The 23,601-nt window shown below is 50.2% G+C and overlaps 1 protein-coding gene and 1 long non-coding RNA gene across 10 annotated transcripts; both read left to right on the plus strand.

Moving 5' to 3' along the window:
• Nucleotides 1–550: 550 nt before the first annotated feature.
• Nucleotides 551–2,198, plus strand: LOC112875806 (PIN2/TERF1-interacting telomerase inhibitor 1). Of its 2 annotated transcripts, none has more exons than XM_025939784.1 (4): nucleotides 551–710; nucleotides 807–860; nucleotides 1,348–1,467; nucleotides 1,846–2,198. In XM_025939784.1, the coding sequence occupies exons 1-4, from the start codon at nucleotides 675–677 to the stop codon at nucleotides 1,975–1,977; spliced, it is 342 nt and encodes a 113-aa protein (XP_025795569.1). In that variant the 5' UTR covers nucleotides 551–674; the 3' UTR covers nucleotides 1,978–2,198. The 2 variants fall into 2 exon arrangements, with proteins under 2 accessions (XP_025795569.1, XP_025795568.1); XM_025939783.1 differs by having other exon boundaries at nucleotides 552–710; nucleotides 1,843–2,198.
• A 3,080-nt stretch (nucleotides 2,199–5,278) lies between these two features.
• Nucleotides 5,279–23,068, plus strand: LOC112874070. 8 transcript variants are annotated; one of them, XR_003224882.1, is made up of 8 exons: nucleotides 5,279–5,466; nucleotides 6,063–6,279; nucleotides 18,537–18,614; nucleotides 18,741–18,856; nucleotides 19,383–19,456; nucleotides 21,738–21,889; nucleotides 22,319–22,442; nucleotides 22,531–23,068. It is a non-coding gene; the product is annotated as an uncharacterized LOC112874070 (long non-coding RNA). The 8 variants fall into 8 exon arrangements; XR_003224875.1 differs by having other exon boundaries at nucleotides 19,383–19,451; XR_003224877.1 differs by having other exon boundaries at nucleotides 18,554–18,614; nucleotides 19,383–19,451.
• The last annotated feature ends 533 nt before the right edge of the window (nucleotides 23,069–23,601 follow it).

A 23,601-nucleotide genomic window follows, 5' to 3' on the forward strand; every position in this document is an offset into this window, starting at 1 on the left:
TTTGGTACGTATAAACCACCACACGCATCTTTACCTATCTTTACATTTACAGTGTGGAATAGTGCCTGCGTTTGCCGTTGAGGTAGCAACAAGCCTGCAGCCAATTAGCCACTAATAGAAGACAGTCCTAAATCAATTGGTACGCGGCTTGGGATTAAGATTTCACGATGCATCGTATTAAAGCAGTCAAAGCGGATTGTTTGGTGTTGCGGCTAGGGGCAAGAAGATCTGAAAGCAATTGATTTAGCACTTCTTATTCTTGAATTACCACAAATTTCATGCTGACGGGCTAGGCGATTTCACAATTTGCTTATTCTCAATAACAGCATGAAAATGTGGTTACGAGCTTAAACGCTGCCGGATCGAAGACATCCAAAAGTAAGCACGCCTCGATATAATAAACGGGCGGTCGTGGTGGAGTCTGGGTCGGAACCGACTCGAGAGCCCAGGTCGACGCACGAGTCTGAGCCGCGCACGGCACGGCACGGCAAGGGCCCAACCGCCCAAGCCCGACACGGGACGACGAGGCCTGACCCAAACCACACGCCGGCGGGTCGCGGTCAAACGGGACACCGAGGCACCAACAAAAATTTAAAAAAAAAGAAGGGGAGAGGGGAGCGGAGAGCGGCGCGGCGGCGGCCCGGGCGCCGGAAGGGAGGAGAGCAGAAGAGGCGATGGCGGCCATCGGCTCCTCCAACATCGGATTCCAGGTCCGTGCGTCGCCTCATCTCCGGCGGGGCCGGTATTTCCCTGGTTACCCCACCAAGGTTGGTTAGGGTTTGATTCGTTGCTTGAACTTGCTGCAGCTGCTCAAGAAGTCAGGTTGGAAGGAGGGCACCGGTCTCGGAGCGCAAGAGCAGGTCCGTTGTCTCGATTCTCGCTTCCTCCCGCTTCATTGTTTCTTATTTCCATTCCCCCCCAAAATTTGATTTGGACCGATTTTAGTGGTATCAGTTGTAGCTATAGCACTGGAACGTCGCACTGATGCCTGAATCCGCGTGCTTTGGAAGTGCTGTTGCCTTTTGTTACGTTTTTGGTTGAATTATAAGATGAGTGGTGAAATGGACGGTCCGAATTGCACTGGCTTTTGAAAGATCAGGTGAAAAGGCATGGCAAAATCAACCCTTTTCTTCTGATTGTAGTAGGACTTCAGCTGATTACTTGGATTTTGTAGTTCAGAAGGGTTTCTAGTTAAGTAGTTGTATGGTTCCAGCTGTTTGTTGATCTTATGTAAGAAACTGTGATTTACTTGGGATTTGATTTAGCCGGTGTGCAGTGTCGATCTGCCCAGTTGCTCTGTTCTGTTTCTCTCTGCCTACTCACTAGCCCCTATTGTTTGTGGAACAGGGAAGGTTGGAGCCTGTAGAGACTCGTGTTAAGAACAACAAGCGTGGTCTAGGTTCTAAAGAACCAAAACCAAAGCCAAAGGTGGAGGATGATGTTGAAAAAGATCCCCAAAAGCCCAAGGTAATCCAGCAATGAGGTTCTTCTAGTGCATCAATTTCATTGTTGTATCATTGCAGTTCTCATTTCTTGTAAATCTTAATCTGTAGTTTGTTAGTCCACAATATGGTTGGCTTGGCCATTTCTTTTACTTAATGACTTCTGTTGTGTAGCTGAGACAGGTCACTTTTCTTATAGACATATTAACATGGTTCCATGCATTGCTTTTGTGGAATATTATTTTGATTCGGTAGACAATAGATAGTATTGTTGCGTTCTTCCTGAAAGTCTTAAATTGTCTACTTTTATTTGTCACATTGGAAGACTTGTCTACTTTTATTTGTCACATTGCCAGACAGGGATTCTAACTTAACTGTTTCAAACATGTCACTATTGCACCAGGACATGCAATCAAAGAAAAGGGCAAAGCTAGCTGCAAAGAGGATAAGGAAGATGCAAGAAGAGGAGAAGCGATTGCAAGAGAAGGAATTGGAGATGGCTTTCTTTAGGGAATTTTGGCCTGATAATGTGTAAAGCAGAGCTACTGACCTTGACTGATAAGGCGAATGTACAGGTTATTAAACGCATAGTATGTTTCGTCATCCCATTTAATGTGAGCCAGTATCCAATTGTCATTCAATTCTCACTAATATGTGTTGCTGTATTACATGTGATGGTTCTTGGAAAATATGATTTGGGTTGTTTGTAATATCCAGTTTCGATATCCTTGGTGTATTTTACGCCATTTGAACTTATATCTGAAATCGTATCCTTTGGACCCCTACCCGACTGTCTGCATTTTTACAGTTTAGCCATTCGTTCAGATTGCGGGTTTAAGGTAGCTGCGTCGTGTGATGGATGTTTCCAGTTAATAAGGGCATGTACAACCCTAAGACCCCTGTTCAGTTTTCAATGTATAAGAGACAGCTAAGAGATTATCTCATACAACCCTGAGACCCTTAGACAGTATTCTTAATAAATGCAGCCAACAGACAATGTGTATGGAAGATCGTGAAGAGACGGGCTTTTGACGAAGAGCCCGTCTCTTGGTTTTTTTTTTCACTTACCCCCCTAGAGACCCCTCAAGAGACAGGGTATTAAATGGGGTTGTACATGCCCTAAAATTTTACCAGTTCCATAGATTTGGTGCTGCTGCAACTTTACGAATGGTACCTTAGTCTTAGTACCAAGAATATACTTAAGGTAAACTGGATGGTTTCAAAAGAGTTATCTGGAAGTGATAAGGTATGAGATTTCTTTAGGTAGAAATGGATTTCTATGAGAAAACAATCCAAAATGAGCTAACTGACTCTTATTATATATTTAAATTAAAGAAACTAATACAACGTCCAACAAGTACCCCTGATAGGCTAAAGTATGCACATCTTCTAGATTACGTAATCTTGACACTAAGAGGGCGTGGGGCTACGGAGCTCAAGCCCCCTAGCCCTCCTACCCCTCCAAGATCAATTGATACCCATTAAGCTCTCCCTCCTTAATAACCACCCCTGCTTGACACTATTAAGCCCCATTAACACCCCCCCCCCCCCAACACACCCCAACCCCTTGCGCGGGCACGTGAGCTCCTCTGCTTGGCGGCCCGATGCTCCCCATGGCTGCTGCCTGGTGCTCCCCCGCGCATGCCGCCGCATGCTCGTGCAGGATATCTTGGGCCATATACATTCCTTGATGCCACTCCGAGATTCTGCCCATTCTGCCTGTGTATCTTGCACATTTCTACGTTCTTGGAGATGCTACCCCAAGTTAACCTTAACTGAGAAAGCACTTGGCTTGACACAAAAGAAAGGCCAAAAGAGTGATATTGCAATGGATTTCACTAGCAGAGTCGACCACATTCTGGAAAATCACTTTGGCTCTGGCGTGAAGATACTGGAGCTTGTAATCCCTGGTTATTGCAATGTCAACACTTCGTCTCAATAATTGGCTCCAGAATGCTATCACACCTGGGATTGAAGAAGTTGCCCTTTGCTGCATGGGGAAGATTACAACTTCCCATGCTCAATTTTACATAATGGGTGTGGGAATTCGATTCGGAATCTTCACCTCACCTATTGTGCCTTCCGACCCATGGTTGGATTTGATTGCTTGCGAAGTCTTACAAAGCTGGATCTTGATAAAGTGCGCATTACAGGGGATGAGTTAGGGTATCTTATTTCCGATTCTTTTGCTTTGGAGCAGTTGATACTTGGTATATGCAATGAGGTAATCTGCCTAAAGATACCATTCTGGCTGGAGCGGCTCAGCTACCTGAGTGTAGTTTGGTGCAAAAGCCTTCAAGTGATGGAGAGCACAGCTCCAAACCTCTCCACTCTTGACTTATGTGGTGACCCAGATCAAATGTCACTTGGAAAAATCATCACAACTGAAGAACCTAAATGTGGGTTTTCCACGTAAGCCTGACATTGTCAGTTATGCTATTACCAAGCTTCCTTCCATTGTGCCACATCTTGAAACTCTTAACATATCTTCGATAAATGAGGCATAATCACATTATTAGATACCAGTTTTATGATGCATAACAGTAGCCATGCTCAGGAACATAACAAATTTGGAATATCTTTATGTAGAGGATTAATGCACCTATGGTAGCTGACAAATTCCAGCACCTCAAGTACTTGAAGTTTTTTCTATGTATTAATTATCATCGCTTCCCCCCAGCCTATCATTATTTGTCTTTGGTTTCATTTCTGGACGCTTCTCGTCTCTTGGAGACTTTCTTCTTGCAAAGACATCTAGTATCTGATTTGGAGCCATTTAGTTTAATTGCTGTTAACACTGATCCTATGTAGATTAAACATACGGGTGATATGAAGCATGATTCGATTTCTGGGGATGCACACATGAGGCAGATTCCTGAGCACAAGCATGACAGGCTCAAGAAAGTGCAGATCAATTGGTTCTTCTGTGCTAAAAGCATGGTTGAGCTAACATGTTATGTTCTGGAAAAAGCAACGTCACTTGAAAGTCTTACAGTGGACACCATATATAATCCGAAAGAGGATGGAAACACTGGTAGTAGGTGCTGTGTTGAAAGAACCGGTGAATTCAGGTCCATACGCAGGGATTTCATCTTGCACTACACCAAATCCGATCAATTTCGTTGGCCATTTCTAATTTCATCGGCCCAAAGAAAGCCGACGAAAATATATTATTTATTTCGTCGGCCACAAAAGGCTGATGAAATTAGGGTTTATTTTCGTCGACCGGGGGCTGGCCGACGAAAAAGTGATATTATTTTCGTCGGCTGTGTGTGTCCGATAAAATAAAGTGACCATTGTTGTCGACCAGGTACGGGCCGACGAAATTAGATCTAATTTCATCAGCCCAGCGGACGAAAATATCGGTACCCTAGTGCGCCGTTGGATCTCTGGCTATAGCTCCCACACGCACACACGCACACTAGATCGAGTCTTCTCCATCTCCCCCGCGCCCAAGCCCCCCGGCCCACCGCCCCCGCCGTCACCGCCGCCGCCTCCGCCTCCGCCTCCGCCTCGGCCCCGCGCTGCCCCCGCCGCCGCGCCGCGGCCCCGCGCGGCTCCCCCCGCTGCCCCCGCCGCCTGCGCCGCCTCGGGCGCGCGGCCCCCGCGCCGCCGCCGCCTCCGCCCCGCGCGGCCCCCGCGGCCGCCTCAGCCCCGCAGGCCCCCGCGACCGCCGCCGCCGCCGCCACCTCGGGCGCGCGGCCCCCGCGGCCGCCGCCGCCGCCGCCGCCTCCGCCCCGCGCGGCCCCCGCGGCCGCCGCCGCCGCCGCCGCCTCCTCCGCCCCGCGCGGCCCCCGCGGCCGCCGCCGCCGCCGCCGCCTCCTCCGCCCCGCGCGGCCCCCGCGGCCGCCTCTGCCCCGCAGGCCCCCGCGCGGCCCTCGGGCGCGCGGCCCCCGCCGCCGCCGCCGCCGCCGCCGCCTCGTGCGCGCGGCCGCCTCCGCCCCGCAGGCCCCGGCGCGTCCCTCTGTAGCAGTATTTTTTACTCTGCACATTTTTTGCCCATACAGAAGCCATCGGCCATCAGGTTTGCAATCTTTTTAGAATCTCAACAAACAACAAGACCCACTAGAAAGTACATTATTTGTTGCAGAAAGTACATAACACAAGCACACATGATCCTAATTATATTCAACTTAGATTAAGTGATGATATCTCAACGTACCATATGGCTTGTTTTACAGCCGCCGTGGACGAACCTTGCCAATTAGCGACAGTTAGTTTGCTTGATCAAATTATTGAGCTATAGCTGGACTTCGTTCTTATTAGCCATCTTGCTTAGCGTTGAAATTGCAAGTAGATATGGACAAAAAAACCCCACACACCGTGTCCTTTCATTTCAATAATCAAGCTCTTTAATCCGAATGTTTGGCTCAAGATCATGTTACTAACTCCATACATTATATCAGAACATCCAATTAGGCAGATCAATACACCATAGATACATTTACAAATTAAATATTTTCACAAATGCTCCCACAAATTTTTAATATTCAGGTCAATCTTTCAGCTATTTCAACCTAAAGGAAAGATCAAAGACACTAGTCTGGCTAGATTGAGTATAATAACATATATGAAACTAAGTGAATTGGCACAATTTTATATCTCCATTACTTGTTGCAGAAGGTCGCCGCCGCCGCCGCCGCCGCCCGCCTCGCGCCTACCTTAACTAGAAAAAGGTCGCCGCCGCCGCCCCCGAGGCCCCACGCCGTGCCCCCGCGGCCCGCCACCGCCCCTGAGGCCCCACGCCGTGCCCCAGCGGCCCACTGCCGCCCCGCAGGCAACCGTCGCCGCCCCCGAGGCCCCACGCCGTGCCCCCGCGGCCCACCGCCGCCCACAGGTATGCTTGCCTGTTATGTTTCATGCTAGTTTTGAACTGACCGAATAACTATTAAATTTAGTGATGCATTGTTGTCCATTACTCTAAGGCCAGAAACTGTATTACTCTTAAAATATTTGTGTTACATTTTCTTGATAATTATTGTTTGCTTGGTATCGTTAATGAAGTAACATTTCTCACTTTCGTTATGAAGTAGCTAGTTTGAGAAAATGAGAGACGATCGAAGTTGGATGTATGATGGTTGGACAAGTAACGGAATGCCTACGCGAGAGTGGATGGTCAACACACAAGCTTTTGTTGATCATGTATTTTCCTTGTCTCCCGGCGGTGGTTTGGCAAAGTGTCAATGTAACAAGTGTCAGAATTGTTCTTGTCAAGTCAAGATTGATATGGAGCGTCACCTATGCAAGTGGGGTTTCATGCCGAATTATGAGAGGTGGTATGAGCATGGGGAGCCACAGGAGCAGGAGCCATACAACCTAGTTGATAGGTTTGAGGAAAACGAAAATAGGATGGATGCAATGATGGACTTTTACTACTCAAAGAAGTTGTTAGCTGGTTTAGGGATGCCGTATAAAAAAATCCATGTGTGTGAGAACAATTGCATGTTATTTTGGAAGAACAATGAAAATCTCAAGTACTGTTCGGTTTGTAAGAAGTGCAGATACAAGAAGGTGGTGAAAAAAGATGGAAGTGTGCAGATAACAAGTGTGCCCGTTAAGGTGTTACGGTACCTACCATTGAAACCAAGGCTTCAACGGTTGTACCTATCTCAGAAGACTGCAAAACATATGAGATGGCATAAAGAGGGAATTCGTAATAATATAGGATGCATGAGCCATCCTTTTGATGGTACGGCTTGGAAGGCCCTCGACCATTATGATCCAAGTTTTGCAAGTGACCCCCGGAATGTGCGTGTTGGGTTGGCCACTGATGGCTTCACTCCCTTTAACTCAAATGCTGCCCCCTATTCATGTTGGCCAGTGATAACAATTCCATACAATCTTCCACCATCATTATGCATGAAAGATGAGTATGTGTTTTTGACGCTCATTATACCTGGCCCTGACAATCCCGGTAAGCGTTTGAATATATTCATGGAACCATTGCTTGATGAGCTGCATGACTTGTGGAATGGAGTTAGGACATATGACAGCAGTCGGAAGGAATACTTCAATATGCGAGTAGCATTTCTTTGGTCTATTCATGATTTCCCTGCATATGGAATGTTCTCGGGATGGAGCACGCACGGTCGTCTATGTTATCCGATATGCATGGGTGATACAGATGCTTTTCATTTGAAATATGGTGGCAAATTCTGCTTTTTTGACTGTCACCGTCAGTTCTTGTCTCATGATCACCCGTTCAGGACTCAACGAGATCTCTTTCGCAAGGATACAATCGTTACTAAGGGCCCACCCAAGCGTTTGACCGGTTAGGAGATTGTAGCAAGCCATTGTCGGTTAATTGCCACAGATGATCGGTTTGAAGGTGTCAAAGAGGAGCATAATTGGACTCATATAGCTGCTATTTGGAGCCTTCCTTATGCTACTGCTCTGATTCTTCCACATAATTTAGATGTAATGCATCAAGAGCGCAATGTTGCTGAAAGTATAATTAGTATGGTTTTTGATTTGAAAGATAAGACTAAAGATAATTTCAAAGCTCGGCAAGACTTAGCTGAAATATGTGTTCGGCCAACCCTTATTCTGAGACCCAATCAAGCTGGCCATATGGGGAAGCCACGTGCTAAGTACTATCTTAAGCCTGTGGAGAGGAAAGAGGTTCTTTTATGGCTGAAGAATCTTAAATTTCCTGATGGATATTCAGCTAATCTGAAACGGGCGGTGAACATTGTAACTGGAAAAATGAATTGAAGAGTCACGATTACCATATCATCATGGAAAGGTTGTTTCCTGTGATGCTGCGTTTCTGCCAGCCCGTCCACGCCACCATCGGCAGCGCGTAATATTTCTAGAGGTGATTGCGGCAGCGGACATAATATTACCCCTCCTTGATTTGTGTTTTCGCGTTGTAGGCCCTTGCACTTGCCATGTAGGCCTAGCATTGGAGCGTGTCGAAAGTCTAGGCATCGCATTACCTCCGGTGGATAACTTGCATTACCTTGCTTATGGATATGTTATGGATATGTTAGTAAGTAACTGCTTATGGATATGCTTATGGATATGTATGTTAAGTAACTGCTTTGGAGGTTATCGACATCATGTGGCATCGTTTCTCGTTCTTTAATTGTACTTATTGGATGTATTTGGTGATTGTGCGTTGATATATTTTATAATTCTGCTTATGGATATGACAAGTAACTGCTTATGATTGGGTTTCATAGCTGCTATCATAGGTAGCTGGCAGATCCCAGTATTTTCGTCGGCCACCTCAGCCGACGAAAATAGTGCCAAGTATTTTCGTCGGCTGAGGTGGCCGACGAAAATAGTTAAAGTAATTTCGTCGGCCACGAGCACATATTTTCGTCGGCCACGAGGGCCGACAAAAATATGACCATATTTTCGTCTGCCGACGAAAAAACGCCTATTTTCGTCGACTTTATTTTGTCGGCCTAATTTCGTCGGCATTAGGCCTATTTTCGTCGGCTTCTGGCCGACGAAAATACCCTATTTTCCTGTAGTGTTGGAAGCGCATAAAGCACTCGGTGTTATCAAAAGATACATCGTGGGAAGAGTGCCCTCTTCAGTTAAGTTAAATGTTGGGGAGCCTTGTACCCGGTGTCATGCTATAGGTGTGAAGAAACCAAAGTTATCTAACAATTAAGTGTGCAATGTTGCACATGTTGTTGTAAACTTAATGTTTTGGTAGTGTCCAGCTGAACAATGCTGCTTCTTTTTTTCCCCCTGTCATAACCGCTAAAACGTCCAGGCTATCCTGTGGTATCACACCCTGTGCCTTTAGCACTTGATTTGAACTTTTGAGACTAGTAGTTTAGCTCTTCAGACCTTCAGCCAAAAGTTCGCTGGCCGTGACCCGTTCTTATAACATGATGGCTGTATGCAAACATCACCATTTAGAACGCGTCATCCTTTTCCTGCTTCCTGTGCTCCTTTTCTTTTTTGTAATGGAAAGTTGTTGGGCTCCTAGGCTCCTAGCTCTTACTTTCTCCGTTTTTATTTATATATCGTATTAGTTTTGTCCTAAGTCAAAGTTAGCTAATTTGACCAAATCTATAGAAAAATATAACAACAACTATAATATTCAACATATACGCTATCAACGTATACTTCATGGTGGATTCAATGAAACAAATTTTGTATTGTAAATGTGTTATTATTTTTGCTATAAAGTTGGCCAAATTTGACTTAGGATAAACCTAGTACGATATGAAAATAAAAACAGTGGAAGTAATAGTTTTTGGAGCCAACTCGGTTTCGGAATTTGTTTTCTTTTTTGAGAGGAGGAAACTATGTAAACATGGTAGTCTTTTTTTTAGAAAATGTAAACATGGTAGTCTAGAAGCGCAAAGTAGAAAAGCGCATAAATAACGAAGGCCTGTACACGAAGCCCACACAAACTGATCATGGCCCATTCAAGATTACGTCAGATTGGTTTCCTCCTACCCAATTCTCTCTCGCTCTCCTTTCGACGTCGCATTCCAGAGCTCGATTTGCTCACGGAGCATCTGTTTTCTGTAGCCCTACTCATCACCATAAGAAAAAAAGAAGGGTGACCCCGCCCTTCTCCTTACCCAAAGGCCCCAACCCGGCGGCGCTAACTCGATTTCTTCCCCTAGCGCCCTCTTCAGTTGTTTCGGACGATTTCGAATCGAAAACGAGAGCGCGCGGGAGGTGCGGAATTGAGGTACCTAGAGACAGGGGTGCAGATAGATCTAGAGGGGAGACAAGCACAAAAGCACTTGCGCACACAGAGAGATGGAAGGGCGAAGTGAGGTCGGCCAGCTGCGGCTTCGTGCCCTCGGAACCGGAACCATGGGGTTCGTGGCGCTGAATCGCCTCGTGTTCAAGCAGAAGGAGCAGAGGTGTCGCCGGCGAATCCACAGTAAGTCACCTCTCAGTCCCTCACCTGCTCGGCCTCTCTGTTATTCATCTCTTCTGATGCGCTGTGCCCAATGCCATGGTCTGAATTGGAATATATTGCTGATCTGCGTAGTACTGCTCCTATTGCCCTATGGAACGAGCCTCTGGTGCTGCTTATATGTTTCTTCCTTACAAAGATTATATTTTTATATGGTGTCTGATGGCAGCTCCCCCACCCATCCAACCTCCTATAATCTGACTATCAGCATTTCTAATTAGGTTCAATAATAATTGGGGTAATCCAAGAGGTAAAAAGAAATAATTATCATGGTTAGCAGTATCCATAAACATGACATGATTTGAGAGACGGCTGAGCTACAGTGTCAAGTTTGCTGGGAAGCCTTCCTTGCGCAGCTAGTATGAGATGTGAGCCTTTACAGGGAGAAGATGGTTGGGAAAGGAAATTGATCATTGGCTGACAGGCTCCTCCATCATGTACTTGGGGAGATGGCAATGTTTGATGGCAGCTCCCCCACCCACCCAACCCCCTATAATCTGACTATCAGCAGTTCTAATGTAGGATCCGCTCCACGGAGGAGCAGCAGCAGCCCCCCAGCAACGCGCCATGTCCGCAGGACACTCTCGGCACTCGGTCGCCTCGAACGGCCGGCGCCAGCAGGAGGCCGAACTCGCTGCAGCAGAGGAGCGCGAGCGGGCAGCAGCAGAGACCACTGCTGCAGCGGCAAGGGCGTCGAGGCTGGCAGCAGCGGAGCTGGCTGCAGCCAGAGCGGAGGTGGAGGCGGAAGTAGCGGCGGCAGCAGAGGCCGATGCTCTGCGCAGCAATGCCAGTAGCTCCGTGTGTGCTGACGACAGCGCCGACGCAGACCTCGAGCTGCTGGCCATGGGTGCATCTCGAGAGCGTGCGGCGCGGTGGGCAGCCGAGCACGCCTATAGCGGCGCTCCCGTAGGAGGCCGGCAGGGCGGCGGCGCTCCTGGAGGAGGCCAGCGTGCTGGCGGCGCTCCCGGAGGAGGCCAGCACGGCGGCGGCGCTCCTGCCGGAGGCGCGCATGGTGGCGGCGCACCGGGCGGAGGCGCGCACGACGGTGGAGCTTCGGCGGCGCATCGGGGGGAGGCGCGCACAGCGGCGGCGCTCCGGGCGGAGGTGCACCTGATGGCCGCGCGTTGGAGGCCCAGCGGTTGCGGGAGAGGGTTGCTCAGCTGGAGGCTGAGATGGCCCGTGATCGACGACACGCTCAGGCTCGACGGAGAGTGCGTCCCTCACAGGCGGCGCGACTCCCTCTCCCCAGACCGGCGCTAAGGCCATTACGGGGTCCAGGCCGTCGTCAGGGATGGTGTGTGGCCCATCCTCACCAAGACCAACTATGTCGAGTGGGCCGCGATCATGAGGATCAGGCTCCAGGTGCGGCACTTGTGGGAGGCGGTCTACTACGCGACGTCGATTTCGACGAGGATCGACGGGCGATGGACGCCCTCATTGCTGCAGTCCCGCCCGAGATGCAGTTCTCGCTCACGCAGAAGGAGAATGCCAAGGAGGCCTGGGACGCCATCGCTGCGGCACGCATCGGCAGCGACCGCGCCCGCAAGTCCACACTGCAGACACTTTGCAAGAAGTGGGAGAACCTGGCATTCAAGCCGGGTGAGGACCTCGACGACTTCGCCCTCCGTCTCAACACCCGGAGGCAGAAGCTGGTGCAGTTCGGCGACGCCTCCTACGACGAGGAAAGAGCTATCGAGAAGCTCTTTCGTTGCACTCCCCCGAAGTACAAGCAGATGGTTTGCTCGGTCTCGTCTCTAGTGGACCTCTCCACGATGTCGATCGAGGAGGCGATTGGTCGCCTCAAGGTCGTCGACGCCGACGAGCCACAGCTTTCCTCAGACTGTCACCATTGGCGGCAAGCTCCACTTCGCTGGGAAGCAGTGGGAGGTCTGCCGAGGTGACGGGAAGAAGGGGGAGCCTTCTTCCACGACAGACTGCCGCAAGCGCGGCAAGCTGCGCAAGGCGCAGGGAGGCGCCCAGGCTGGGGCTCGAGGACGTGCCGAGGATGGCGCGAGCGGAGGCGCCTAGGGTGGCGCCGGTTGGCAAGCGCAAGCCGGCGCAGGACGATGTTTGCCGCAACTGTGGCAAGTCTGGCCACTGGGCCAGGGACTGTCGACAGCCACGACGCGGCACACACAAGCATCGAGCTACCTCCAGCGGCATCGGCCGCAGCGGCTCTCCTCCACCGTGACCAGCCGAAGGCACACACCCTTCTCGGCGACGGCTCCGGCGACAACAAGACCGACGCGTGGTGCCTCGACACCGGTGCCACCCACCACATGACTGGCCGACGGGAGTTCTACACCGAGCTTGACTCCAGCGTTCGAGGCCTCATCAGGTTTGGAAATGCCTCCGGCGTGGAGATCAAGGGCGTCGGTTCCGTGGTCTTCACCGCCAAGTCTGGTGAGCACAGGCTGCACACCGGAGTCTACTACATTCCTGCGTTGAGGAACTCCATCATCAGCGTGGGACAGCTAGATGAGAACGGCTCGCGCGTGATGGTTGAGGACGGAGTCATGAGGATTTGGGATCGCCAGCTTCGCCTTATTGCTAAGGTAACCAGGGGCGCAAATCGTCTCAATGTCCTCCATGTGCAGGTGGCACAACCCTTCTGCTTCACTGCTCGTCGGGACGATGAGGCGTGGCAGTGGCATGAGCGCTTCGGGCACCTCAACTTCGAGGCCCTGAAGCGGCTCAGTGCCAAGGAGATGGTGCGAGGCCTGCCGTGCCTCGACCATGTGGAGCAGTTCTGCGACGTATGCGTGTTGACGAAGCAGAGACGGCTCCCGTTTCCCCACCAGGCGAGCTTCTGAGCCAAGGAGCGGCTCGAGCTCGTTCACGGGGACTTGTGTGGCCTGGTGGCACCGGCCACACTGGGAGGATGACGTTGCTTCTTGCTGCTCGTCGACGACCACTCCCGCTACATGCGGGTGATGGTCCTCGGCAGCAAGGGAGAGGCTGCGTACGCCATCAGGCGCACGCAGACTGCGACGGAGGCGGAATGTGGCCGCAAGCTGCGCGTGTTGCGCACCGACAACGGTGGCGAATTCACGGCGGCTGAATTCGCGTCGTATTGCGTTGAAGAAGGCATTCAGCGCCACTACTCCGCATCGTACAGCCCGCAGCAGAACGGTGTCGTCGAGCGGCGCAATTAGACGGTTGTAGGGATGGCCCGGGCCCTCCTCAAGCAGAGGGGGATGCCGGCTGTCTTCTGGGGAGAGGCCGTGGTGACGGCTGTCTACATTCTCAACCGCTCGCCTACCAAGGCACTCAACGACAGGATGCCATACGAGGCTTGGCATGGGCGCAAGTCGGCGGTCTCCCACCTGCGGGTCTTTGGCTGCCTCGCGTTCGCTAAGGAGCTTGGCCACGTCAGCAAGCTCGACGACAGGAGCACTCCGGGAGTGTTCATCGGCTACGCGGAGGGCTCGAAGGCCTACCGCATCCTCGACCCGAAGACACAGCGTGTGCGCACCGCGCGCGACGTTGTGTTCAACGAAGGCCGGGGATGGGCGTGGGACAAGGTGGTGGACGACGGCTCGACTCCGATGTACGACGACTTCACTGTCGAGTACTTCCACTTCGAGGGATCTGGGGGAGTAGGCAGCCCCTCTTCGACGAGCGTGCCTACCCCAGTCCCCGAGCCTTCAACGTCCCCGGCGCCTTCTACCCCAGTAGCACCACGCTCTTCAGCCAGGACTCGGGCTGCGACGAGATCGTCTTCGCCGACCCCACCACAGCCGGCGACACCATGCTCTCCAGCCACGACTCCGGCTAAGACGAGTTCCTCATCGGCTCCACCTCAGTCGGCAACGCCATGCACTCCAGCACCGACAGCCAGTTCTTCGGGCATGTCTACTCCAGCACTAGCTCACGTCGAGCCCAGCCCGGTGGAGTTCGCGACCCCACTCTCTCACGATGAGGAGCGCATCGACGCGTGCTACGACGGCGAGCCGTTGCGGTACTGTACAATGGAGGATCTTCTTGGCGACCAGCCAGTGCCGGGACTAGTGCCTCACGACCTGGAGGGGCAGTTGCATCTTGCGTGCGACGACGGCGAGCCTCGGTCTTTCGCAGAGGCGGAGAAAGACGCGGCATGGCGTGCCGCGATGAAGGCGGAGATCGATGCGGTAGAGAAGAACCGCACCTAGGAGCTTGCTGATCTCCCTTGTGGTCACCGCGCGATCACCCTTAAGTGGGTGTTCAAGCTGAAGAGGATGAAGTCGGCGCCATTATCAAGCACAAGGCTTGCTTGGTGGCACGAGGTTTCTTGCAGCGTGAGAGGATCAACTTCGACGATGCCTTCGCTCCCGTTGCACGGATGGATTCCGTGCGACTCCTCCTTGCGCTGGCTGCCCAGGAGGGTTGGCGTGTCCACCACATGGACGTCAAGTCGGCGTTCCTTAACGGCGCTTTGAAGGAGGAGGTCGACGTGCACCAGCCGCCAGGATTCGCGATCCCCGGCAAGGAGGGCAAGGTGCTGCGCCTGCGCAAGGCCCTCTATGGCTTGCGGCAGGCACCAAGGGCATGGAATGCCAAGTTGGATTCCACGCTCAGGAGGATGGGCTTCGAGCGAAGCCCGCACGAGGCGACCGTCTACCGGCAGGGCAATGGAGGAAATGTCCTACTGGTGGGCGTCTATGTCGACGACTTGGTGATCACCGGCACCAAGGCTGCGGAGGTGGCGGCGTTCAAGGAAGAGATGAAGGTCACCTTCCAGATGAGTGACCTGGGGCCTCTCTCCTTCTACCTGGGATCGAGGTGCACCAGGACAACTCCGGGATCACACTTCGGCAGACCGTCTACGCCAAGTGCGTCTTTGAGCTAGCTGGGCTCACCGACTGCAACCCAGCTCTCACTCCGATGGAGGAGAGGCTGAAGCTGAGCCGTGATAGCAGGGCAGAGTAGGTGGACGCTACCCCAGTACCGGCGTCTTGTGGGGAGCCTTCGCTACCTTGCCCACACACGGCCGGACTTGGCGTTCTCCGTCGGCTACGTTAGTCGGTTCATGCAGCGACCGACGACGGAGCACCAGCAAGCTGTGAAGAGAATCATCCGCTATGTTGCGGGGACTCTCGACCACGACCTCTACTACCCGAGGTGCCCCGGAGTGGCACACTTCGTCGGGTACAGTGACAGCGACTACGCCGGCGACATTGACACCAGCAAGAGCACCAGTGGGATCCTCTTCTTCCTTGGCAAGTGCCTCGTCAGCTGGCAGTCGGTCAAGCAGCAGGTGGTAGCTCTGTCCAGCTGCGAGGCCGAGTACATCGCGGCCTCCACTGCTTCGACTCAGGCGATCTGGCTCGCTCGACTGCTCGGTGATCTCCTCGGCAGAGACGCTAGAGCGGTGGATCTCCGAGTGGACAGCAAGTCCGCTCTGGTCCTGGCAAAGAACCCCGTTTTCCATGAACGGAGCAAGCACATCCGGGTGAGGTACCACTTCATCCGAGGCTGTTTGGAGGAAGGGAGCATCAAGGCAGGCTACATCAAAACCAAGGACCAGCTTGGGAGGATCAGGTTCCTGGAGCTCTGCTCCAAGATCGGGATGGCCTAGATTTCCCACAAGACGACGCACAAGATTTAGGGGGAGAATGATGGGAATAAGTCTCTGTACTTGGTCTTTGTGGGCAGGGTGTTTTTCTCAGCATTTCTTAGCATCTTGGACTGCTTTTAGAGCAGCTAGAACAGCAGTTTTAGAGCAGCTAGGACAACAGCATTTTGACTGCTTTTAGGATAGCATCTAGGACAGCATCTAGTTTGGCATCTTAGACTAGCAACCAGCATATCCTTGGCTGGCTAGCAGCCTATAAGTATGTATCTCCAACACCTTAGTGGGTATGGCATTGTGGTAGAGTTTGAGAAGTAAACCCAGAAAAATTCCCAACTTCTAGTGTCATCTTCACACTCTCAATGAGAGTGAAAATTCTGCTACTAACAAATTTAATCAAATTTGAAATTGTTTGACTCTTTGGGAAGTGAGATTTACATTATTTTTGAGATGGAGAGAGTTATAACTCGAGAAAAGAAAAAAAAAAGAAAAGAAAGAAAGAGATACCGACAAAGTCTGCGGAGCGAGCGAGTCCATTGCGAAGGCGCCCAGTGCAAGGACCCGCCTCCGTGTCTGGCTGCCAGTGGGCCCGCTTGCCGTGACAGTCAGACGCTCCCGCTGATCGCTCGCACATAAGTAGCGTGACTTGCAGCGCAGCCGGCAGCAACCCTAGTGCCCAACCAACAACCCCCGCTCCTCTTTCTTTTCGCGGCGTCGCCGCTCTGCCTCTGCCCCCCTCCTCTCTCCCTCCCTCTCTCTGTCTCGCCGTGCGATGGGAGCTCCGGCTCCCGTCCGGTGGCCGCCGTCGTGTGCCTCCGGTGAGCCCTTCCATGTCTTTTCAGATGCCCGTTTCTCCTAGAAGCTCAGGACCTGTGTCTCCCTTTCCTCATCTCAGCAATCGTGGAGGCGCGTGGACGAGCTCCGACGTGTCGTCGTCGACGCTGGCATGGCCGTGACGCCGCCACCGCCAGGTCTCCAGTCCCGGTGGGCCTCGAGGCCGCCCCCGAGCTCTGGTTCTTTCCTCCCTTGGTGCTTTCCTGCGCCTCAACAACATGAGCTTCCTTTCGCAGGGATCCCGGCCGTCACGGGCGGGCCGCCGTTCCTGTCCATCGCCGACCGGCCTCGAACCCTTCCCAGGTGGAGGTAAGCGCTCAAAGATCCCATCTTTCGTGCATCCTGTTGCCTTCTTCCCCTCTCTTACACTAGCCTCCGCCGTCTCGACGGCGGCGCAGGCAGATCCTCGGGCCTTGTCCATGGTGGACCAAGCCCGGGCGTCGTCATAGGCTTGGTCCACGGTAGGCCAAGCCCACCACATGGACTAAGGGGCCCACCCCGCCCGCTCGCCCGCCTACCCCCGCCCCCAAAAATTCGGAATTCCACCCGCGCGCCAGCCGAATATTCGCTCTTCGCGCCAAAATTTCAGAAAATTTGCCCCAGCCCGCCCAAAGCGCCCAGAGCGCCAATTTCGATTTCGGGGCCCAAGATTCCCCCGCCGCCTGGGGTGGCTGTGATTTCGATCGACGGCGAAGATGCTTCCGCCGCGTCTCGATCGAACGGCTCTTAGCCCGCGCACACGGATCGCCCTCTCTTGAGCACACGGATCGCCCTCTCTTGAGCACACGGATCGCCTCTGACAAGCGCGGCCGTTCTCTCGCTCCAATCCACTACCATTTCCACAGATCCAGAGCCTTCTTTGCACCAAGAAACCACCATCACCGATCGAGCCATGAGGGAGGTGATGTTCACCTCCCTCACGGACCTGCAGCAGCTCGTCAGGAGAGCAGGGGCTAAGGAGGGTGTCGAGTTCGCGATCGGGGCGGAGCTGCAGAGGCTCTGCGACGCTTCCGGCATGTGCAAGTTCCTGAAGAAGATGACCGAAGACAAGCACTGGAGCGTCAGGAGGGGCGCCAAGCTGGAGCCCCTTGTGCCCATCGTCCGCGCCATCAACAATGCAAGCTGCAGCGTGGTCCACCTCACCGACCTCCTCGGCGCCTGGAGCCCCTTGTGCCCATCGTCCGCGCCATCAACAATGCAAGCTGCAGCGTGGTCCACCTCACCGACCTCCTTGGCGCCCACATCATCCTCAACTTCTCCAAGCCAAGATCCGCAAGGCGGCCAACAAGCTCAAGGAGGCAGCGGCGGACCTCACCCAGACCAACCTCAAGCCCGTCAAGCTTCTCGGCGAGGCACTCAATGACGACGCCGAGGAGGCCCTGAAGGGCAGGAAGAGCCGCTCCCAGCTGCTCTTCGACCTCGTCATCGCTAGGAAGTACTGCGCCGAGGTTTACAACCAGAAGACGCCGCTCGACCAAGCCAATTAGAGGACCGAGCCGTGAACAGCCTTGGAGGACGAGTCTGTCTTTTGTAGAGAAGTAGCTATCATTAATGTCTTGTCGGATGTCAATACCACCAGCCTTGGAGGACGAGTCTGTCTTTTGTAGAGAAGTAGCTGTCATTAATGTCTTGTCGGATGTGAATACTACCATAGAAACAGCAGTAGTCTTGGGAGGGGTATTTTAGATGGTTGATGTGCTCTTGTTAGTTTGGCAACAAAAACAAATATGTTCCAGTTCTCTCAATTTGATCCTGTTAATGGAAATGGAGTAGAAGTTGTTCCTGATCTCTGTTCCTTACTTCCTTTCAGTTTTGCTTTTGCATCAGATTCGTTTGTGGTTGCATGCATACCAATCTGTGTGAAGCGTGATCTGGCTGAACCGTCATCGTAAGTTTATTTATTTGTGCATATTCTCCTATAATCTCTCATGCTCTGCTGTTCAAGATTGACATGCGTTTGCCATATAACAGCTTTTCCTCAGCTAATTGTGCATATTCTCCTATTTATTTGCAGCTCGATGGCTTTTAAGGTGTTTGCTGCTATCGAATTCAACTTACCTACAAACAGTTTTGGTGGGCTTACCTTGGGACTACACCTTTGCTGTAGCTTTGGGTCACATTTTAGCACTTGTAAGTTAATTATCACCATAAGCTTTTATGTGTATGTTTGCTCAAAAGGATTACCTGCTACTTTTTTTTTTGGAGCTAGATGATAAGTTTGAACCAAAAGATATATATCTTTGATGAAGTCATCTGATAGGAAATGGATCCACAGCATTCCGATTGAGACTCCCAATGGCCATTTGTTCTTCGGTTACTTTTCTGTGACTTTAGTGTTGCGTATTGTGTGAAACTGCACAATATGCACGGATTTGCCTTTTATTTTGCTCACTTTTTTTTGGCACCTACATTTATATTTTGGCTTCCACTTATTAAAGTTTGCTACCTGTATGGCCTATGTTGCATCTAGGAGAATATTAAAGTCAGCTTGGTAGATTAAACATGATGTACACATGTGCTTTGAGAAATTGCATAACCTGAATTACTGAAAGCTAGAGTGCATTACTTCGAAAATGATTTGCTCAATATGGTTTTTTTCTTTTATGGTTTTGTGTTCACTGGGTTTAACTGCTGAACTAAACAGTTCTTTTCACAGTACATGGCTGGACCTCCGGTGCCTAGCAGTCCGACGTGTGACGACTCCTTCCAGCCACCCTGCGATGAGGTGAGGTGATCCTCTCTTCCTCTCCTCTATGAATAGATTACAAACGTGATTCCCCAGCTTCATCTTGTTCCTGTGCTAAGCCATTGGAATCGTTTGATCCTAGGCACAGCCAACCCTGGAAACTCAAGGTTGATGTTGATGCCGTCTCCAACCTTGTTCATATAGGTGTTTCCGAATTGAGTACATGTATTTGTGGGCTTTGATATTTTCAAGCCAGGGAGGCTAAATAACTGTGGCTTTTAGATCATTGGATTTATAAATACGAGTACATTAACAACTTTGTATGGTAGTATCACTACATGTGCAGTCATTTTTTTTTGTTTTGGTATAGTGCTCATTTTTTTTTGTTTTGATATAGTGCTCATACTACAACTTAACCTTTTTGTGTTTCTTATTCTTGTTTTCTGTGAGTTTCATTTCTAGCCTACCCCAACTTGGTTGGGACAAAAGGTTAAGTTGTTGTTGTTGTATAGTGCTCATACTGTCTTCTTTTCAATGATTCTGAACTGAGTTCATGGCCTAATGGATCTGCTATCAATATGAGAGGTTCGGTTTTTTGTTTGAGAATGAGATGATCCATATATTTTACTGAAACAATAAAATGGTGGTGGGAGCATGCAGGCCATGGGGCTAAAAATAGGTTAATAGTTCACATTAATTTTCCACATTCACATCCATTGGTCCTCCGATCGTTCTGCTTGCATTGCACCTTGAAGCAGGGCACGAGGACTCACGGATTGGAATTGATGTTTCCAAATATATTATGTTACTACTATTTTCTTTTGTGTTTTCTTCAAAGGCTTTTCAGCATGTCTTCCAAGCTAGAACACATGCCTGAGAATTACTCATTTTATTATTTAGAGTCTTCCATGTTTGTTTCAGTATGATCCCTTTATTAGGATGTCGGGCAGTCTGCCTGCTTGTTTAAGATTTTTGTTGCCACTAATAGATGATGCCTGTAGTTAATCTATTCATGTTTCTGTATATTCCTCTGTGCTGGAAGAGGGTGAAACCGTGAAAGGGTGGTAAAAGAGAATGCATGAAATCAGGAAATGAACCCTCTCTCTAATTAAGAATGGGAAGCATCTCAAACTTGTAGTAGATCTGTCTGAGTGAACAGAGTAAAAACAGCAGTAGTGGGAGGGTAGTGTTTCAGATGGTTGATGTGCTCTTATTACTTTGGCAACAAAAACAAATACGTTCCAGTTCTGTCAATTTGATCATGTTAATGGAAATGGAGTAGTAGTTGTTCCTGATCTCTGTTCCTCATTTTCTTTCAGTTTTGCTTTTGCATCAGATTCGTATAGCTGCTGGCACTTTCTTCTTATTGCTTTCTTTCAATTCTTGTAGATTTTCGGTATCTTTTTTTAGTAAGTAGATTTTCCGTATCAGTTGCTAATTTACTGTGTACATATGTAGATTATTTTGGAAACTTCCCTATTGTGGCACTTCTGTTTTGCATGTTGCCAAATTACCACTCTCATTTTCTTACTCACCTGCATTCGGTCCATATCTCGAACAAAATGTCAAGGTCATCTAAACAGCTAATATTTTCTCAGTTAGGTTCACTCTGAACTATGCCTCTATCTCATCGATGTTCGCTTCCTGGGTGCTATAAATGTATAATGTGAGGATGCTTTCACTTTCTTGTTTGATCCCCAGTGAGCTAGTGTCCCATCTCCCTTGCATTCCCTTCTAGAAGAAAGTCACAGAACCACGGACCCTCTGAAGGCATGTAAGAGACCTTTTCTACCCCTTAAAACCAACATCTCCAAATTCATTCTTTGCCTCAGATTCAAGGAGCCTTGTCTCCCGCAAGCTCCAGAGCCCTGTCCTGCTACAAGATACATATATACTATGTACCAATACATAGGAACCCAACAACTGCAGAGAAAACAAGTGCTACGAGATTAAAAGCCCCTAGGTTGTTGTTACCCATCACGTAGTTCTTGCACTAGTGCTGCTTGTGGCTTACAAGGATCAAGTTGCAGGTCCAGTTTTGCTCTTGTTTATTGTTTAATGATTGGCGAACACTTCATAGAGTAATATGTGCTTCTAACACTTTGAACAGCTGGCTGAATTAATCAGCCTCCGGTGGAGTTTTGATCTCCTTGCTAATCATGCTCACAGCATGCTTTTTGGTAGTGACTTTTTTCTATGCTTATTTTACCTTTTGCTGTGATATTGTTGTGGTGAAGTGTATTATGGAACTGACAGTACTGATTCAAAGATACAGGCATCATGAAATCCTTCTGTTGACTCTTGATCTTTTGCGTTAATAAGCAGAATCCAAGAGGCAGAATGAAGCTGCTGCAGATGGTTTGGATGGCTTTGATACTGATGAAGAAGAGGATGATGAAGTTGAGTCTGACAGAGATTGGTCTTGATAATGAAGATGGCGATGGAGTAATAATTTCAATCCTCAGAGTTTTGCGGAGGTTTGTGCCGTGCTCTTGACATGGTTTGTATTTTAGCATGTTGTGGCGTCATGCTCTCCTTTTCACTTGGAGGTCATCATTTCCCCCCAAAAACACTATCATGGGGAAGTTAGTGTAAAGAGCCACTAATAAAAAAAGGAGATCGTACTTCATTTTCATTTATGGAAATGTCCAGAATTACAACAGGAATGCTGACCTGTGAATGAAGTGCAGTAGGCTTTTTGTTAGCATATTTTACTAATATACTGAGGACAGTTACAGTTGACATTTTAGTATGAATCTGAGTAGAACCCCAGTAAGCAGAAATTTTTTGTAGCGAGAACTTGAAGGCTTTGTAGAAAATATGTGAGATTTTAGTTTGGGCATATCCCTTAATGTTTGGTTGCCCCCTGTGCACACTATTTATTTCTTTTGCTTTCCATGATTCAGGTGAGAGGTTTCCATCGAGAAGATTCAGAAGATGATTCTGATGATGATTTTAGCGACGATGAAGAGCTACAGACACCAATAGATGAGGTGGGCCCATTTATTTTCTTTGTCGAAACCATCCAGGGTAAGGATTGTTTTATGCACGAATCCATTCTTATCGAAACATTCCTGTGTCCCAAGTTACCCGACAAGGTGGTAATCTCTTGGTACAGGTTTTCAAGCATCTGATCCAAGTAGGTTCCAGAGCCTTATGCAGACTATGCACGCCGAGGAAAGAAAAGCTGAAATTGCAAAAGAGAAGTTGGAGAAGGCAACTGCACAGTGATTACTACAGCATGGTTGGGTCGTGTCTTGAGTTTTGCCGATGCCTGGGACTGGCACGGGGCCAGAATCCTGTCTGTGATTTGGTGATCGCAGGTGAGGGGTGTTTTTTTCGTTGCCTTGGCCTACCTGCTTTGGGGAGGTCAGTTTTGAGGCACACTATTTCTAGGGGAAATGGATGGCAACCATAGCGACTAGTGAGAGTCTGTCGGAGTTGGTTTCTTGAGTGGGTCATGGTGGGGGTGTATGTATCAGTGAACACTGTGTTGCCGCTGTTTTCGGTTGATGGGTCCTCTGCTAGATGGTACACCGTGGGCACACCCACCACAAGGTCGCCGCCTGTAAGTTTCGGGGGTGTGAATCTAAATTAGATACTTATTATTATACCATTTGTGTGCCCAACAAGGATTATACGACGGGTTTTTGTTTTGTGGCTTTGGGTGACCGACCCCATCCAGTTCCTTTTTCTGCTTCTCCCTTGATCGGCACCATTGCTGTAAAATGCTTGCGCAACAGATAATGCATTCGTTTGAGTGGTTGCCGCTACACCCACCATTGCTGTAAAATTGAGCTGCACTCCTTTCCTCACGGCATGACTGTTCGTGTACGAGGATTTGTGCAGGACCCTTTCGCGAAAGAGAAAAAAACAATCAGACCTGGGCTGTCCTTGCAAGCCCAGTCAGTCCCAAACGATTACATCTGGCCCGTTAGAGATCATGTCAGCAACCGCCCGCGGGGAGAGGAGCCCGGCCCGGGGAGGACTGCCGCGCCGCTGCCCCTGATGACTACTCCGTGTGGCAGCCGTTGCGTGTCCATTAGAGATCGTGTCATCAGTGATCACCGCTGGCGCGTCCATCCCCTGATCCCCTCCATTCGCGCGCGGCACGCCGTTTCGCTCGTCGGACCGCCGGCAGGCTTGACGCTGCATGCTGCTCGCGTACGTTAGCTTTTCGGGCTTTGCC

The sequence above is a fragment of the Panicum hallii genome, chromosome 9 (genome assembly GCF_002211085.1).
Source record: "Panicum hallii strain FIL2 chromosome 9, PHallii_v3.1, whole genome shotgun sequence".
Lineage (NCBI taxonomy): Eukaryota > Viridiplantae > Streptophyta > Magnoliopsida > Poales > Poaceae > Panicum > Panicum hallii.